The sequence below is a fragment of the Manis pentadactyla genome, chromosome 9, assembly GCF_030020395.1.
Source record: "Manis pentadactyla isolate mManPen7 chromosome 9, mManPen7.hap1, whole genome shotgun sequence".
In the NCBI taxonomy this organism is placed as follows: domain Eukaryota; kingdom Metazoa; phylum Chordata; class Mammalia; order Pholidota; family Manidae; genus Manis; species Manis pentadactyla.
In genome coordinates this window covers 23,036,489-23,052,248 of record NC_080027.1, presented here as the reverse complement: position 1 = coordinate 23,052,248, position 15,760 = coordinate 23,036,489, and the positions used below count along the sequence as shown (strand labels likewise).

Here is a 15,760-nt window from a genome sequence, read left to right as displayed (position 1 = left end):
GCAACACTTACCATTTACTTTAGAAAGTGATCGTTTCCTTCACATCTTATACCTTATTCTTGTCTAATATTTATTGACCATTTTTATAATACTTCATTAGACAGGACTGGTAATAATGGTTAGGTCAGTTGAAACTGACTTATAAGGTAAATCTTAAAAATTCTTTGTCCAGTAAGTAAAATGCAACTTCTCTAAATAAATATTATTTATTTGGCAGCAAACAGTTTAGCGGCAGTATCTCAGGTTATCAAGTAAAATCTTGACTTATCAGGCATCCTTCAAAATGAATATAGATGGATACTGCTTAACAATTTTAGGTAATTCCAGTGACCTGGCTCTACCTATAATTTAGAGAGCAGGGCACTTTTACAACTAAGATTCTCACCTGACAGTGAGTTCTATCTGAATGGGAATGGCAGATACTGGAGGCAAGGACTAAATACAGGTGAAAGCAGGCTGAGCAGCCTTACTTAGTGCCTTTGTTAATTAAGGCCAAGTTAAAACAGAAACCAGCTTAGGGTGGGCATCAGCATGGCTGGCCCTTTAACAGATCCTGCAACTAGGAAACTAGTGATAAGGGGCTGTCACAAGAATGTGGTCAGGTGCTTCAGGAATGGCAAGCAGGAATGTGGGCCCTTTTTAAGTGTGGCTTGGTGTGCTTATATGTACAGCATGGCTCCTGGGCACTAGGCATGCATATACTCATATTTAATGGATTTCAGTCAATAATCAGTGAATCCCTGCTATGGGCCAAGCACTGTGCAATGGGGTGGGGATACCAAGATCACCAAGAGTCCTCTCCTGATCTCAGAGACCACAATGTCATCACTGACCCTGCTAGTGGCTGGAAACAGAGTGTTGCTCAAGTAAAAGACTTCTCCTAGTGGGCAATGGTTCCAAGATCCTTCATGTGATCCTTTCAATAGCCTGATGAGATACATTATTATTCCCATCTTGCAACTAAAAAACACCAACACATATTTTATGCCAGGGGTTGCAAGCTCAAATGACTCCAGGTGTCAGGCAAGGAACAAAAATGAGATAAGCCGGCCAAGTACAAAATGGCAGGAACTAGCGGATTGTAGAGAACTGGTGTAAGTGTGCTTTACCTGAAGACATTTGAAGTTGAAACAAACCAAAATAAAAGCAGCCGTATCAGCTAAATGGAACAAGACTGTAGGGGCAGGTGGGGCAGCCAGTTTCTGAGGCCTGCTCTGTACCAGCCCAGCCATCCAAATTCTGAGGATAGGAAAGAAACGGAAGGCTCCCTGACCACTCCAGTTCCCAGGAAGAAATGGGGGCAAAAGCATCAAAGCCATTTTAGATGAGTGATGACATGTCACTCATGTTAATAATAGATCGTACAGTGTGCTATAAAGTAACAGTGATTGAAACCATATAACTGGGGTTTAAAAGATTCCTCAGTGCAGTAGAACAAACATTTCAGAAATTCAGAATTGTGGAGAAATATGTAACATCCCAGAAACAGTATCAAAATAGGGAAAAGAATGAACTCAGAGTTGCATGCTTGAATAGATTCTCTTTAAGTCAAAGAATGAACTATTTAAAGATAACCTGTCAAAAAAAAGGAGCTTGAAGTAAATGGTCAGCATAATCTAATACCCTCAAAGACTGTCATGGGACACCTGGAGTGTCAGTATCAGTATCACTGGGGTGACTGACTCCAGGGGCGCTATTCATGTACAGAACTGTGGTAGCAGAAGGTGTTGTAAAATATCTATTTAAGAGAAGAGGCATAGACTGGGGAAATTTTATATATGAAGAAGTATAAATATTTGATAGAAATATGTATGTTTTTATTTGGATTCCACTTTGAATGCTGTAAAAAATGAATAGATGTTTTGTGGGTGATGGGAAAAAACACAGTATTTCACCATATGATAAAATGCCCATCCTTGCTAGTGATTAAAAACAGGCAAATAAAAACAACTCAGAAATACTATTATACCCCCATTAAAGTAGCACTAAATTCAGTGCTAACAAGTTTAGGGAAAAATACGTTCATGAGAAATTATATATTAGCCTGGTGTCTTTGGAGGTCAGTTTGGTGATTACTCTCAAGGGCTATAAAAGTGTTGATATGTTTTGGCCAAATAATTGCTGCCACAAGGAAATATTTGTTTTTGAATGTCAAAGATGTTTATAAAAAATCAATTTTAAAATATAGGAAAATAAAGACACATATATATGGCTATTAACAAGGGCAAAGCATGGATAATGTAAAGTGAAAGACCAGAATGTGGAATATTGTTCTCTCTTGACTATTATGATATAGAGCTATATATATATGTACACTGATAGATAATAGAATTTTGAGTGCTATCAACAGTTACTTCAGTTTATAGAGTGCTTGCTAACAACCAGGAGGTCTGCTAAGTTCTTGGAGACAAAGAAAAAAAGACAAAGTTATAGATACCCAGATAAATGCACAGATATTTTCCCTGAGCTAAGTGCTACCACAGTAAATATAACAGCTAGCATGTAGGAGGTGACTGATCTGTCCCAGGCATTATTCTAAGCATTTTACATAAATCTCAACACTGTGAGGTTGAAACATGATTATTCTATTTTACAGGCGAAGAAACTGAGATGAGAGAGGTCAGGTCCTGTGCTCAGGGTCTGATAGAGGGCAGCCTAAGGTTCCAAGGGAGCTTCAAGGTGAAGCAGCCGACTCAGGCTGAGGAAGAGCAGAGCGTTCTCAGAGAAGGTGACGTCCACTCTGAGTACGGCAGGAAGAGGAAGGAGTTGGATGGGGCGAGGTCACTCCCGGAAGAGAACTGAGTGAGAGCAGAGACAAGAGACAGTGTGGCACGATGCATCCAAGGGATCCCCAGCAAGGTAAGTGCTGGAACACAGTGTCACAGGGAGAGCGGCAGGTTTCAGATGCGCGCAGGGGTCAGATCAGTGGGGCTTTAAAGTCATGCTGGCAACGCTGGACTTAGTTTTGTCAAGTTTGACTGTAATGATGGAGGGAGAAGAACTAGCACTGTTCACTACCATGTGACGACCCTCTTTTAGGTGCTTGACATGGATTACATCAACAGATTATCTTTCTATAAAATTTCCTCTATTAAAAAAGAACTAGGGATCACAGGTTACTTTAATCAGCCAACAGGCTCCATGACAGCCTATCCCATTTTATGCTGACACTATAAGATGCTACCAGATGCACCCTCACATTAAACCCGGATCCTAACTCTAACTGTAACCCTGATGGTGCAGAGAAGTACTGTTTTTAATGAGGAGGTGATGAGAATTATATCCATGCATTATTATACTAGATAAAGACTTTGTAAGTATCACATTATTAACCTTAAAGTGACAGAACCAATTAACCATAAACCAGTTTATTAGAATCACACAGCATCTCAATCTCCCCCTGTGACTCCATTTTAAGGAGAAACAAGCAAAAAACAAGAAAATGGTTGCTATTAAATGTATATTAAAAGGAAAAACAACTTATAGGTCAAGTTCTAAGGTTATGAACATCGAATAACCATGAAAAGCATTTTGCAATCTGGTCCCTGTGGACCAAGCAGCCTCACCACTTCACACACCTCTTGCCAATTTTATCCTCCACCAGGATGAACTTGTATGTCTTCAAACCTGCCATGCACAGAGACCTCAGGGCCTTTGCACATGGGGTTTGTGGTTAACCATAACTAATGGTATGAACATTCATTCCAGCTTACTGTCTCTAACCTGCAGAGTGTACAATGAGGGCTGGTGTCTGCTGACCTGGCAGGAAGGCAACTGTCAATTCAAGTCATTATGCTATGCTTAATAAGGCAGGGAAATTTAACAGAATCACAAAATGATTTTTTCAAATAATGGATTAATTGGTTTACTTTAAGAAACATTTATTGTGTGATTATTTTTGTACAGGGCCTTTCCAGGAGCCCAGGTTTCCTCCAAAAGGGAGTTCTTGAGCTGAGACTTGAGGTATGGAGTTTGTCAAGTAGACAAGCAGGAAGTATATTGCAGAGAAGGAACTCCAAACCACATGTGCAAAGACCCTGAGGTCCTACTGTGCAAGGCCAGTGTGGAGACATACAATAAATTCTCCATGGTGGAGGATAAAGTTGGCAAGAGGTGTGTGAAGTGGTGAGGCTGCTTGGTCCACAGGAGCCAGATTACAAAGAGCTTTTTATGCTACAAAGAAGGCTGAGCAGGATGGATCACGGTCAGGTTTGCACAGTTCAAAGGTTAGTCTGGAGGCAGTGTGGAGCTACTGTGGATGGGACACACAGGGCCCTGAGACTGGTGAAGACATGAGGGCCATCTCGAAGCATGAGATAATGACTGTCTCAGCAGTGAAGAGGAATGGTACAGGAATTCTTCAAGGAGATGGCAATGGTCAGGGTGCCTGAAAACTAGAGGAGAGGGCCTAAGGGGCATCCAGGTTTCTGGCCAAAAGCTCCTGGTGATGGTGGTGTGTGTCACTAAGACGGAAGGAGAAGCAGGTTTGGGGACTGAGATATAAATCCATAATTCAGCAGCCCTAAGTTCATACCTTGATACCCACAGGGCCAGGGTTATTCCTCTCAGTGTTCAGTGGTGGAATTGCTCGAGTTGGATTGATTCTTGACATAAATGAAGGAGTCGTGGGGCCAACCACACTGCAATTTTCCTATTTCCAATTTTTAAGAAGCAAAAATAGAGAAGCTATTCAGTTTTTCCTTTTTAAAAAAATTTTATACAACTTACATGTGATGTCTGTTGGAAAAATTCAAGTATTATACTTTACCTTCACTAGGGTTTATCAGATTCGATCAGCAGTCCTCAAAGTTTTGAACTCAGGGACTCTATTTGCTTAAAAATTATTGAAGACCCCCAAAACTATAGTTTATGTGAATTATATGTACTGGTATTTACCACACTAGAAATTAAAGTTGAGAAATTTTAAAACTATTTAGTAATTCATTTTAAAGAATAATAGATGTCCACACAAAACCCATTAACTGTTAATGCAAGTGACATATTTTTAAATAAAAATATATTTTCCAAAATAATACTCAGTGAGAAGACTGGCATAGTTACACAGTTATGCAAATCTGTTCAATGACAGGCTTAATATTCTCCTATCTGTTTCCGCCTTCAACCTGTTACAATTGCCACATAGCATATACCTCCACCAAACTGCAATATATTTTTAAGAGAGAATGAAAGTAACAAAAGCAAATAATAGCTTTGTGTCTCAGATCTCCTGAAAGCATTCTGGGACCCCAGAGGCCCCTAGATTACACTTTGAGAATCACTGAACTTGGCACACAAGAGGAGTGTCACCATCAGAGTGTAATTGGATTTCAGTGAGGTGCTTGACAGGCTCAGGTGAGACAGCCACACAGGGCCACCCAGCTTGTCAATAAATGCAGCTCTGCCTTGGAGCAGCTCTGTGGTGTGATGCAAGTCACGCAGCTCTCTGGACCTCATTCTCAATTGCATCACCTGTGAAATGAACTGGTGAGACTAGAACATCTCCAAGGACTCGTCCTGCTCTAAGATTCTATGCCTTTATAAGCCTGCTTGTAGTAGGTGCTCAGTACCTATTTTTTGAATGAATATATGAAGAAATGGAAGAACAAAAGCACACAACGTTGTTGAAGAGGTTTTTGCATTGAGTGGAAAATTGGACTAGAATTCAGAGGTCACAAATACACATATCTGGGGGCCAAGTGTTCTGAACAGACAATAAACAGATGGGAGACAGTGAGGAGGGGTGGTGGGGTTTATGATGAACTGGAGGGCTCATATCCTGCTTAAAGATTTCTGTATTAGACACTATTCTAGATCCACAACACAGGTTGCACTTCACCTGCGGGCTGTGAGTTGGGCCTTGTGAATCAGACAGTCACTTGGGTTTCTGTTGACTCAAACCAGAGCCTTACTGGACCACTTCCTGGAAGACCAAGTGCTTCATCTTCTCTTCCTCCTCCCAATGTAAACCTATTCATGAGAAAGGATCTAATAAATTCACTCATTGAAGGCAACCGCAACCAGCGAGACTAACACCATGAGATTTTTGCATTTTTACAGGGTGAGTCTTCAGCCCAGATCAGGAAGCTGATTGTGGAATCTGTGCATCAGTGATCAGGCCAGAGCAGGGAGCCATGGCTGTGAGCCTGAATCCACGCCACACGTGTCTACGTGCCCAAACCTGGAAGCGGAAGCACTATCTATAAAGACCTTTATGGAATCACCAGAGTGATTCCATAGATCATCAGAAGCACTTCTCCTGAGAATCTACGTCCCAGGGAGGTCTTAGCTGTGGCAGAACCCACCTGGTACCTGGGCTCTCCTTTCTAACAGGAATTCCTTTCCTGTAGCCACCCACACCCAGAAACTTGCTACAGTTAACCAGCATCCTTGCTGCCATGAAACAGGGCTTCCTGGAGAGCTCTGCCCCTCAGGTGGGGTTTTATTTAGAAGTGGTGAGATGAGCAGCCTGGTACCCTCTCAGGGAGCAGGTTGGGAAGTTGGGAAACCCCTTTCCTAGTGCCCTGCCCTGCTCCTCTGCATTCCACAGGTCCGGGTCATGGGGGTATACTAAGGACAGTCCTGTTGAGCCATTACAGAAAGAACCACACAAGCACGGGATAAGGAGGAGAGACCCTTCCATCTCCTAAGAAGTGGGGCATCTAGAGTCTGGATTGACCTTCAACCAACCAGCCTTATACTGTACTGTCCTGATTTGCCAAATACTACACATGGGTGTCACTCTGAAACCCTGGGGCCTCAGACAAGAGAACTCTAAATCTCTGAGACTTCTGGTCACTAATAGTAAAGGGAAATGAAGCTTTCTCCACTAGTGCACATCAGTGCTATTAGAACCAAGGTCATTACAAAACAAGCTTCAAGGATCAGGCGGGACCCACCTATTTTGAGTATTTTGGATACATACAAAAAATTCTAGGTTCCACATAAGAACCCTGAGAGTTCTGTTGCAATGGAATCTAATTTTCACTGACCACTCTCAGACCATTGCCTTCTTTGCTTCTGAACTATGAACACACAGGGAGTCTCAAGAACATTTAGTGACTGGGTTTAGAAGTTACAGTCATATGCCATGACTCCAAGTTACGACTCAGCCGGCTGTGAGATTTGAGCATGGAAGAGAGAAAGGCATAGTTAGGATGTGACAGAGATTGTGAAGGGTAATCCCTGTCCTATGAGGTGTGAATGAATGCCTTACCCTTTAGTTATGGAAACAGATAGGGGTGGGGTGGGTCTCTTCCAGCTCTTTGCTCTGATTTCTCTCTTTGAGAAACAGAGTATTACCCTAAAGGGTCTAGAAGTAACACTAAGGAGTTGCATGGAAAAACCCTATGTGCAATAGGCAGATTGTTCCCCTCCACACACACACATACGCACACACTGGAGCTGGAAGGACAGCTGAACCCAGGACTGTCCTTAGACCTGGGCAACGGGGCCCCTGCTCTGAGCCCTAGCCCTTAGGAGACCCACATGTTTGGAGTGATTTCCTCAAAAATGGTTCCCCTTTGGTGTCTGGGCCTATCTGAGCCTAGAAGTACCATCTGGACAGGCTATCTTGAACCCAGACAGGAACCTGCACTGGCTTTGGTCTCTGGTCCCATTTGTCCCCTTCAGGGCATCCTCCAGCTGTCTAGCTGGTGTGTGGGGTTGACTAGGTGCCTGTAGGAGCTTTAGGACTTGTGCTTCTGTGGCTGTCCCAGGGCCACGTAGTCAGTTCCGGTTCTGGGAGGGTGACCTGGTGGGCGTATTGTTCCTGTGAGCAGGCATGATGTTTCTTATGCGGGATTGTGTAAGACTGGCTTCTAGAATGTTGCTAACACTCTGACGGTTTATCCTGACCTCCTCCCTACCCTGCCACATACACCCAAGGGGTGGCTCTACCTGAGCCCATCAAGACCCATACATCAACAAGGTCTCAGGGGCTTGAATCACCTCGCACAGCCTTGTTGGTCTGTGTGGAAGGAGGAGAAGACAGAGGAATTGGAGGGAGTCCATTTCCTCTGCTCTTCCTTTTACTACATCTGATTGAAGGCTGCTCTCTTGAGTCTCTGGCACTGGGTTTGCCTCAGGCGTGTGGGTAGTGAGGCACTGCCAGGCTCTTGTCCAGTGGGGGAGCAAATGAGCTTGAAAGTGGAAGTCCCCACTGCGCAGGGAATTGGCCCATTAACTTTCCGCACAGAACTCAACCGGTGTCTCTCAGCCCAATCTTAGTTTCTCTTTTTATTTATTTTTGTTTTCTGATGGGCAGTGGATGGGGTTTCAAGGGATGGGACTTTAAGATGCTCTATTTCACTCCATAAATTATAAGCAGAACAAGTTTCTGCTTCAGAACAAGTTGCTGGGCCACCTCCCCAAACACCTCAGACATTTCCTGGGTGTGGTCCTGACGTTCTACCCACGCCAGTCACATTGGGTTTAACTTGAACGTCACTGAACTCATCACGCTGTTCAGTTAATATTTTTGACTAATATTGTAAAACTTGTTTATTGTTTGCAATCCATTTCCCTCACTAGAATACACCTTCTTTGAGGGCAGGACCATGTGTGTCTCATTCTCAAATGACAAGAACAGTTAATAAGGTAGATGGTCAGCTACCATCTACCAAATATTTTCAAATGGTTGAATGAATGATTTATCACTGGATTTTTGTTTGCTGGGCTGATTGCCCATGTGCAGCCTACATTCTGTTGCTTTTAAATTCTTAGGTCATGCTTATGTTTGAAGGAACTTCTTGTTTCCTTCCTTTACATCATTTCCTACTCTGCCCTTGGCTTTCAATTTAGATAATCTACCAATATCTATTGAATGTGGCAGCTTGGAATGTAGGATTGCAAATCAGACAGACCTGGTCTTGAATCCTGACTTCATTATTTGCTAGCTGTGTGACCATGGGGAAGTTATTAACCTTCCCAAACCTTAGCTGCCCCAACTGCAATTCAAAGACAAAAAATATATACCTCATACAGTATTACAGTTGCAAGGAGTAAGAGATGGTGTAAAATAGTACACTGCTAGGCATATCGTAAATGCTTCAGCTGTTAATGTTGCCTTTTCTCCAGTGCCTACTGCTAACTACTGGCTCTGCATTAACCACTGAGGATACAGAGGAGAATAAGATGCTTTCCAAATCTCCCAATCCAGATGAGACATGGCCTAAACACCAGATCTGGGCATGAAGATGAGGCAGGACTGGATCTCAGAGCTCAGACCTTGGAGCAGAGTAAAATACAGGAAGGCAGGAGGGAGGAAAGGAAGGGTGCCAGGGGACCAAAACCTCAAGCCAGGTGAGTGGATGGTCCAAAAAAGGATGGGCAGGAGTGAGACCCTTGGAAGAGGGAGAGTCCAGAGACTGGGGACCCAAGGGAGGCAAGTAAGTAAAGCCTGGAGCAGTCCCTGAGCTGCAGGTTCTTTTAATAAAGACTCAGGACCTCAGAGGTGTTGGGGGCTGGCCAGACACTGTTTCTAAGGAGTTTAGAGTTCAGCAAGGGAGACTGACATGTAAGAGACAATAATATAAACAGGGGTAAGTGTGTGGGCAAAATCCAGAGGAAGCACAGAGGGGCGGCCACTGCTGTGGTGTGGTGAGTGTGCAGGAACCAAGGAAGGCTTTGGCCAGAAAGATAACCTTTGAGGATTTGGGAGGATGAGAAGGAATTTAGTGGTGAAGAGGCTTAGGGTGGGTGGGCAGTCAGGACTCAGAATGGAGGAATGAAACAGAATGGGGTGTTTGGGTGTTTCCAGGGTTCTGTAATGATTAGGGCTTTACCTGGGTACTCAAGGATGTATGGGCTGGGCTGGGGGGTGAGTTCTGGGATCCTCGCCCAATGGACAGGTCCTTGAACAGCCCTGGCTCCTATTTCTTTACAGAGAGTGGGTCCCACTCAGCATAAAGCAGGCAACCGTGACCTCTGGGGCCATCATTTCCTGCAGTTCAGGTGGGCTGGGTAGGAATGTTGGCTTCAGAGTCTCACAGAAGTCTACCACTTACCAGTGGTGGGGCACAAAGAAAATCATCTAACCTCTCTAAACTTACAGTATCCTCATCTGTAAAACAGGGATGAAAATGACACACACTTGAGAGGGTTGTGGTAATAATTGTGATAATGCATAAAGGGCTTAGCATAGAAACCACTACATAATATGCAGTTGGTACATATTGGTCAACACCTAATACCAATTCATGCACTCATTCACACATACATTGGCTCACCATTCAACGTCAGACACTGGGAACACAGGGAGGAACAAGGCCCAGGCCCTGCCCATCAGAAGCCTGTGTTGAGTGTTTGTGTGGGAGGGCAGACAAACCAACAGGGGGCTCCTGAGCCCTGTGGTAAGTGTTATAGCGAAGGTGCACACAAAGGGATGACGGGAGCGCAGACAAAGGGCGTCCTGGTTGCTAGGATAATGATGAGGGTCAGAGCATGGACTAAATGCTGAGGAGAGGTCCTCAGTCCCCAGGACACAGATCAGGACCAGGCTTGAAAGTCAAGCCACAGCTGTCAGCTCTTCTCCTACAGCCCGTGGGGAACTACTGAAATATCTCAAGCAGCAGAGAGACCTAGTCCTATCTGTGGTCAGAAACTGCGCCTGGCCCAGTGTGAATCCTGTAGGACTCCAGGTGAGAAACAACAGGTACCATCAAGGAACTCATGGGTCCCAGGGAAGTCAGGAGCCATGACCTACTGCAGCAGGGCAGTGAGAGAGCTGGACTGACGGGAATTTTTAATCAGAGTTTACGATGTCAAGAATCTCTTAAGGAATGTTTAATATATCTCTTAAAACTCACAAAAAAGTGTAAAGACTGAAACAGCTAATTTCATCATTATTTATAATGACACCTCAGGTAAGGTTAGCTAGAATACTATTTCTCTGAATTGGCTTCTTCCACTACAAATTTTATTGTTTGAATATCCTGTACTATGTTTCAGAGAAATATGATTGGATCTAAGATTATCTTTCTCTTGTCTTGACACATGACATCAAATTTAGCACATGTCAGACCTGGTGAATACATTGAGGAGATAATGGAGTGAATATCTTGGACCGTCCATCCCACATAGTAGGTGCTCTATAAATGTTGGACTTCTCTGCTTATTTGTCTGAATCATGTCCAGTGGGTTTGAAAGTATTCATGTTATTCCTCAAAGATTCCCTGATACAATTTTAGATCTTGTCAGTCATGTCTTGTAGTGAACTGTGGGCTTTCAGGAATGACTGTCATAGAAACACCACATGTACTTGCACCAGTTTCTTTTCTTTTCTTTGGCTTTTATGTAATTCAGATGTTTGTGGAACATTTTTATTGTCCTAGAGTAAGGAAGATTTTCAGAGAGTTTTCCAGAACACTATTTCGTTACTTTTAGTAAGCTCTGTCCCCAACACTTGGGTCCCTCAACAGCCACATTCTCAGCTCCGAATGGACTGAAGGCACTGATCTCATTTCTGCAGCCCATGTGGTTCTTTTGGTCTCTCTCCTCCTGTGGGCCTCGGTTTGAACAGAGGGTTCAGAGATTCCTTCCTTAGGGTTCTGTTATATGCATTTGATCTCCTGGGTTAGGAAAGTCTCTTCTATGTTTTTGACCTGTGCCATTTATACCTTGGTTTCTCCAATCCAAAAGAATTTGGGCAAAATACATCCTAATGAATTTTTGATACCACATCACTCCTGTTTGGTGCCAAATAGCCTGCTTCTCTGGGGTGTTAACCAAATGCTGTTTGGTCTGGGATATTTCCAAATTCCAAAAGCTCTTAAAGGCCTACTTCTTTTGAGGCCATGCTCAGGTTCACCCTGTGAGCTCTTCCTTTCACAAACTCACACAAAGCTTCCAAACCCATGTTGAAGAGGTTTGAGTTAAAGGGAAATGTGCTACGGCAGTTACCCTACAAGTGTCCTGACATAAACGCAAATTGATAAATCAAAGATGTTAAGTGCCTGGCTATGAGGCAGGGTATTCAAGCATGTATTTTATTAGCCAAGATGGGCACAAATTCAAAACTCATGTTATGGCACATCTTTAGAGTATCTACAATTTAAAGAAAAAGAACTCTTACTAGAGGCTGGTGGGAGGTGTGGTAGATGGGACTTTGGGAAGAAAAGCCGGAGAATGTGGTAGGGAGGCAAGCCTGCCATCACACAGTTGGTGGAGAGTCTGTCTTACAGGGTACAGATGGGGAAGGAGGATTTAATGTCTATTGCACACCTACTCTGTGTTGGGAGCTATGGTAGGCATTTTGCAGACATTGTCTTTTTAAATCTTTCTTCAAAATAGATGTACTTTTTAGAGCAGTTTTAGGTTCAGAGCAGATATTATTGAGCAGAAGGTAGTTTTTCCACACAGACCTCCTGCTCCCCTATTATCAACCTCCCCAACCAGAGTGGTAATGTATTACAATCAATGAACCTACATTGATACATCATTGCCACCCAAAGCCACAGTTTGCATTAGGGTTCACTCTTGGTGTTGTATATCCTGTGGGTTTGGACAAACATATAATGACATATATCCAACATAAAAATCCTCTATGCTCTGCCTATTCATCCTTGCCTCCTCACAAAGCCCTGATAACCCCTGATCTTTTTACTACCTCCAGAGTTTTGTCTTTTCCAACATGTCATTTAGTTGGAATCATACAATATGCAGATTTTCAGACTGGCCTCTTTTATTTAGTAATATGCATTCAAGTTTCCTCCATGTCTTTTCATTGCTTGATAGCTCATTTCCTTTCTGTGCTACTATTTCATTATCTGGATATACCACAGTTTATTTACTAATTAACCTACTGAAGGACATTTGGTGGCTTCCAAATTTCAGCAATTAAAAATAAAGCTGCTATAGCACTATTTACAATAGCCAAGATATGGAAGCAACCTAAGTGTCCATCAGTAGATGAATGGATAAAGAAGATGTGGTACTATTGGTACACAATGGAATACTATTCAGCCATAAGAGAGAAACAAATTCTGCCATTTGCAACAACATGGATGGAGCTGGAGGATATCATGCTCAGTGAAGTAAGTCAGGCAGAGAAAGAGAAATACCAAATGATTTCCCTCATTTGTGGAGTATAACAACAAGGCAAAATTGAAGGAACAAAATAGCAGCAGACTCAGAGACTCCAAGAAGGGACTAGCAGTTACCAAAGCGCAGGGGTTAGGGAGGGAGAAGGGGATTGTGGAGTATCATGATTAGTGCACACGGTGTGTGTGGGGTCATGGGGAAGACAGTGTAGCACAGAGAAGACAAGTAGGGACTCTGTGGCTACACTGATAGACAGTGACTGCAATGGGGCATGGGGGGGACTCAATAATAAGGGTGAATGTAGTAACCACATTGTTTTTCATGTGAAACCTTCATAAGAGTGTATGTCAATGGTACCTTAATTAAAAAAAAAAAGAAAAAGAGCTGCTATAAGCATCCATGTGGGGACATGTTTTCAAGTCCTTTGGGTAAATACCAAAGAACATGATTGCTATATCATATAGTAAAAGTATGTGGTTTTTCTTAGTTTTATTGAGGTATATATATATATAACTATTACATTGTAAGATGATTAACATATATGGTATGTTTAGTTTTGAAAGAAACTGCAAATTTGTCTGCCAAAACAGCCACTGCCATTCTGCATTCCCACCAGCAATGAATGAAAGTTCCCACTGCTACATTCCCTCACCAGCATTTGGTGTTGGCAGTGTTCCAGATTTTGGTCATTCTAGTAGGTGTGTAGTGGTATCTCACTGTGGTTTTAATTTGCATTTCCCTGATGACATATGATGTGGAGCATCTTTTCATAAGCTTATTTTCCATCTGTGTATCTTCTTTGATGAGGTGTCAGTTTTGGTCTTTTGCCCATTTTTAAATCACGTTGTTTATTTTCTTATTTTTGAGTTTTACGAGTTCTTTGTATATTCTGGATAACAGTCCTTTACCAGATGAGTCTTGTGCAAGTATTTTCTCCCAGTCTGTGGCTTCTCTTCTCATTCTCTTGACATTGCTTTTCACAGAGCAGAAAATTTTAACGTTTTTGAAGTCCAACTTATCGAGTAGTTCTTTCACAGATTGTGTCTTTGGTGTTGTATCTAAAAAGTTATCATCAAATCCAGAGTCATCTAGATTTACTCCTACACCATCTTTCACATCCTCACAATCCCTCCATCCCTGGCTTCCAGACCCAGGCACAGAGAGGTCCTGAGATTCCTCAATGCCACGAAGTTAGTAAGTGATGGGACTGGATTCAAGCACCTATCTGTCCGACCTCAAAGCTCAGGCAGTAGGCTGTTTCCTTCATTCCACAGCTGTTGCCTTAAAAGCAACCCTGCCTGGAAATGAGACTGGCTGTCTTTCAGGGTTGCATGAGGTCTCTTTCAACACCAAGATTCTAGGTCACAGATTAGAGCACACAGAAGACTGGCGCTCCCTTCACCTTCATGACCCAAAGACCTGCTACTGAATTTTATCTTCATGAGCCTGCAGGGCTCCTCCTGTGTCTTCCTCATCCATCCTCAGAAAGGCAGCTCGCTGGGGGTGGTGACCTCTAAAATTCTGGCTGGACTATGCCGTTGAGCTCATTCTTGCTGGTAGGATTAGAGAGAATTTAGGGAGGTTGGTGCATGAGCAACTAGAGAATTAGTGTGGCTTTACAATGTTATTATGAACTTTATGATGTGAGTTGATTGTTTCATGTAGCCTCATAAAACAAGCTGGAGATGGCGGAGGGTGATTAAATCACTCCCTCTGCCCTCCCAACCAAGACGAAGCCTTCTTTAACACTTGGAATATTTCCTGGTGCCCCCGGTCAGGCCAGCCAAGTTTTTGGATTTTCATATGTTTCAGTAATAGGTGGGGAGAAAAAAAGAGGAAGAAAGGAGAAAATCCATCAGCCCAACTTACTGCATTGCCATTCTTGGCAAAGATGAATAACTAATGCGAGAACAGAGCACCAGAACTTAGAGACACACGCCTGTTTGGCTTGGGCAGTACATAAATAAGACAGTTACACATTTCTTAGATGGCCGGCAAAAGTTTTGTTGTCATAGCAACTCCCCATCGAAGTTGCTGTGCTTCCAAGCTGTCAGCCTCTGTCCCAACCCCAGGCTACCTGAGGAGGAGGAGCTGGGCCTTGTTCATTCCTTATTCATAACTGGCTCTGAGTGAGGGGGAGGGACAGGCAGGGCTGCCTCCTGCGCAGGCTGCTTGCCTGAGTTAGATCCACAAATGCCTCGGAAGCAGCACGTTGACCACATCCTTCTCTTCACTTTCCTGGGTCTGTCTGGGCTGGCTGGCGCAGTTACCAGAACATACCACATAGGGATTGTGGAGGAGTACTGGAACTATGTACCCCAAGGGAAGAACGTTATTACTGGGAAAAGTTTTGAAGGAGACAAGTGAGTAAACGCGGGGTCCCCACAGACTCCCAGGTTCAGCTTCCTGTCAACTTTGCATGGGGAAGATTGTATTTCTTGGGTGGTTATAATGTGGGCGAGTTGATTGAAATCCACAGGAGGGGTTCTGTGTTTGTTTGGAGGACCCGAGCAAGGGTGGGTGTGCAATTTGAAAAAGACATTCTTAACTTTTCCTATTCATTGAGCCACCTCTTCACCGCCTTGTATGGGAAGGGCCATATACACAACCAGGTGTTTTGAATAATGGCTTACTCTACAAAGGACACTTTTCACTAGGTACCACCAGGAATTTCCAGGGAGTTCTGGATTCAGTTTGTTAAAAAAAAACTAAAATAATGGCA

General features: G+C 43.2%; 1 protein-coding gene and 1 long non-coding RNA gene across 2 annotated transcripts in view; one reads left to right on the top strand and one right to left on the bottom strand.

Annotated features, from left to right (window-relative positions):
* LOC130684857 (uncharacterized) overlaps positions 1–15,760 on the bottom strand; it is a 134,167-nt gene that overhangs the window by 31,515 nt on the left and 86,892 nt on the right. The window lies entirely within an intron of this gene.
* Positions 15,210–15,760, top strand: part of HEPHL1 (hephaestin like 1) — a 77,662-nt gene continuing 77,111 nt past the window's right edge. Inside the window, exon 1 of the mRNA XM_036923303.2 lies at positions 15,210–15,401. Within this exon, the coding sequence (XP_036779198.2) occupies positions 15,232–15,401 (170 nt within the window). The 5' untranslated portion in view covers positions 15,210–15,231. The remainder of the gene's footprint in view (positions 15,402–15,760) is intronic.